Below are 2,884 nucleotides of genomic sequence, written 5' to 3' on the forward strand. Positions count from 1 at the left end.
CAAATAATAAATTTTTACCAAATTATAATCCCAATGAACCTTCCACATTCATTACATATTTAGATGCAACGAATCTATACGGTCATAGCATGTCACAACCTCTACCAACAAGTGAATTTACATGGTTGACACCTAATGAAATTCTTAACCTTGATGTGATGAATGTGAGTTCTGATAGTCCGTATGGGTATGTGTTTGAAGTGGACATTCATTATCCACAAGAGTTGCATGATGAACATTCTGATCTTCCATTTTTATTTGAAGAATTAATACCACCTCGTACACAATCGAAAACTCCCAAATTAATTCCAAATTTGAATGATAAAAGAAAATATATTCTCCATTATAAAAATCTACAGCAAGTCATCAAAAATAGTTTGATTGTAATGAATACACATAGAGTATTGAAATTCAAACAATCACGTTGAATGAAATCCTATATAGATCTTAATACTGAAATGCGTAATAGGTCCAACAACAAATCTGTTAAAGATTTCTATAAACTAATGAATAATGCGGTATATGGAAAGACAATGGAGAATGTAGATAATCGAATTGATGTTAGACTCGTTACACATTGGGAAAATATAAAGAAAAATATAGGTGCCAGCACTCTCATATCCAGACTTAATTTCAAATTTTTATCAATTTTCACAGAAAATTTCGTTGCCATTCAATTGGGTAAAGTTAAAGTCCATTATGATAAACCATTATATTTGGGATTTTCTATATTAGAATTATCAAAAACAGTCATGTATGACTTTTTCTATGGATGCATCAAACAACACTTTGGTGAAAATGTCTCTTTACTGTACATAGATACCGACTCACTCATTTTGAAAGTAAATATAGAAACTTTTTATGAATTCATGAAAACTAACATAAGTAGGTTTGATAAGAAAGCTAAAGAGGTGAAACGCTCGGTTGTAAAGAATGAATTGACATGCGAAGATTATCAAAAAATCGTGGAACATGGTGGTATGATATTCAGAAAGATGAATTCATTTAGAAGCGTGTTGCATGATATGTATACTGAATTGAAGAATAAAGTTGTATTATCATATCACGACGATAAACGATTTATCAATCCGAATACTACCCACACTCTTCCTTGGGGTCATAATGATATTGAATTTTATCAAAACGATCCGAATGATAACATTCGGTGGATAACTAATATTATTCAAGAATCACAAACTCAGGAGAGTCCACTGGATCAACTAATCTATTTATTGTCTGCCGAGATCAATAATTGAAATTCTATTCGATTCCGGAAAATCCAATATTGATATTCTTGTAGGTATTCATAAATAAAACTGCAATGTGATATTAATGTATTGTGTATGTATATGTATTGTGTGTGTATATGTATTACTTTGATGAATATGAAATGATTAAAAAAATTATTTGTTTTACCGCGCGGAGCGCGTCGACTCGATGGCCCTACTACGCTCGCGCCGGGGTCGCGCGGAGCGCGGCCCGCTTTCTTTCCACCATTGCTCGCCCCGCCCACTTCCCACCATTGCTCGCCTCACCCCATTCCCACCATTGCGCATGCATGCCCCCACCTCATTCCCTCCACTCCCAACGATGTTGATACCCCGAGGAGCACGCTTCTCAACAATCAGTACGACAACTCCAGTCATCTAGAGCAGTCCAGCCATACTCAACCAGCAGCAGTGTACTATACGTCAAGGAGCCAAGTTTGAGTAAGTTACCAATGTACTTTGATTTTTTATATCTACTTACTTTTTATTTTTATTATTTTCAGAATGGAAGGATACACTCAGCAATTGACCGATGCCGTGGCGTCGATAATGCAAGAGGAAGGTGCTGTGGTGCGACCAGTCAGCCCTGACTTATTCGAGGAAGGAGGCAGTGTTGAAGCAGCCGTTGAGGAGAAGGCGGCAACTTCGAGGGGTGTGCGACGAGCAAGCAGCCCTTGCTTGTTTGAAGAGTCTGTCGCGAAGCGAGTCAAGCGGCAATCCGCAAAGGTTAGTGTTATTGACAAGTACAGGAGTGCTTGCAATAGAACTAATCCCTATGCGAGTAGTTGGTCGACTGCTCGCAACAGCTTGCGACCCCCCACGCCGCCCGCACCACCAACGCCAGCAGTGGAATCAGTGGCAGCAGTGGAAACACCAAGGGTGCCATCTCCGGGTGAAATCCTCACCCAGTTCGCCCCATTGACGGTGTCGCCATTGACACTACTGGCGCTAACACCAGCGCCACAAGTGCCAGAGCCTGCCGAAGGGATCGCGCCACCAGTGCCAGTGCCAGTGTCGGAGCCTATCGGAGGGGTGAGTGAATGCTTGAAACCTTTCTTCCGGAATTGCGAGAAAGCAGAAGATGCTTCTCGATCTGGTGAGGCCGCGTTGGTTGACATTTCTCGCAATGAGGCGAGACTTGTCAGCCGACGAAGTGAATTGTTGAAAGAATTGGCCGAAGTAAATCGGGAGATTGCATTACTGGAAGAAAGTAGTAAAGTGGCGACCTCTTCGATAGAGCGATATCGAACAATTACGGATATAATTTATAAAATTGATTTTCTAGAATAGATTTAGATTAGTTAGTTAGTTAGTAATATTATGTTAGTTTTAAGTTTATATATATATATATATATATATATATATATATATATATATATATATATATATATATATATTTGTTCATTGCATATTGGTGAGCCCGGTATATTAACGGGGCGTTGGTCCACCCAGCACTTCCCGAATATATTTAGGTATATACTTTTCGGAATACTCTTCAGTGGTATGATTTTATTAATAGGCCCATCAGAGGGGTAGATTTTTTCTGAAAATAAAAATTTTACATATCCTTTAAACCTTTGTCAGCCCCATGCTGTTGGTCAGCCCATAGTTAAACA

General features: G+C 38.9%; 1 protein-coding gene across 1 annotated transcript; it reads left to right on the forward strand.

The window, feature by feature from the left end:
- The first annotated feature begins 1,349 nt into the window (after positions 1-1,349).
- On the forward strand, positions 1,350-2,593 carry LOC141487243 (uncharacterized). The gene is made up of 2 exons (XM_074186090.1): positions 1,350-1,709; positions 1,772-2,593. The coding sequence occupies exon 2, from the start codon at positions 1,773-1,775 to the stop codon at positions 2,556-2,558; it is 786 nt and encodes a 261-aa protein (XP_074042191.1). The 5' UTR covers positions 1,350-1,709; position 1,772; the 3' UTR covers positions 2,559-2,593.
- The last annotated feature ends 291 nt before the right edge of the window (positions 2,594-2,884 follow it).

This window comes from Leptinotarsa decemlineata, unplaced genomic scaffold, assembly GCF_025532065.1.
Source record: "Leptinotarsa decemlineata unplaced genomic scaffold, Ldec_3_MD MMD2_tig00078422_RagTag_RagTag, whole genome shotgun sequence".
In the NCBI taxonomy this organism is placed as follows: Eukaryota; Metazoa; Arthropoda; class Insecta; order Coleoptera; family Chrysomelidae; genus Leptinotarsa; species Leptinotarsa decemlineata.

Excerpts from the sequence above, each read along its gene's own strand:
- LOC141487243 (XM_074186090.1), top strand. The coding sequence starts at position 1,773 with ATGGAAGGATACACTCAGCAATTGACCGATGCCGTGGCGTCGATAATG.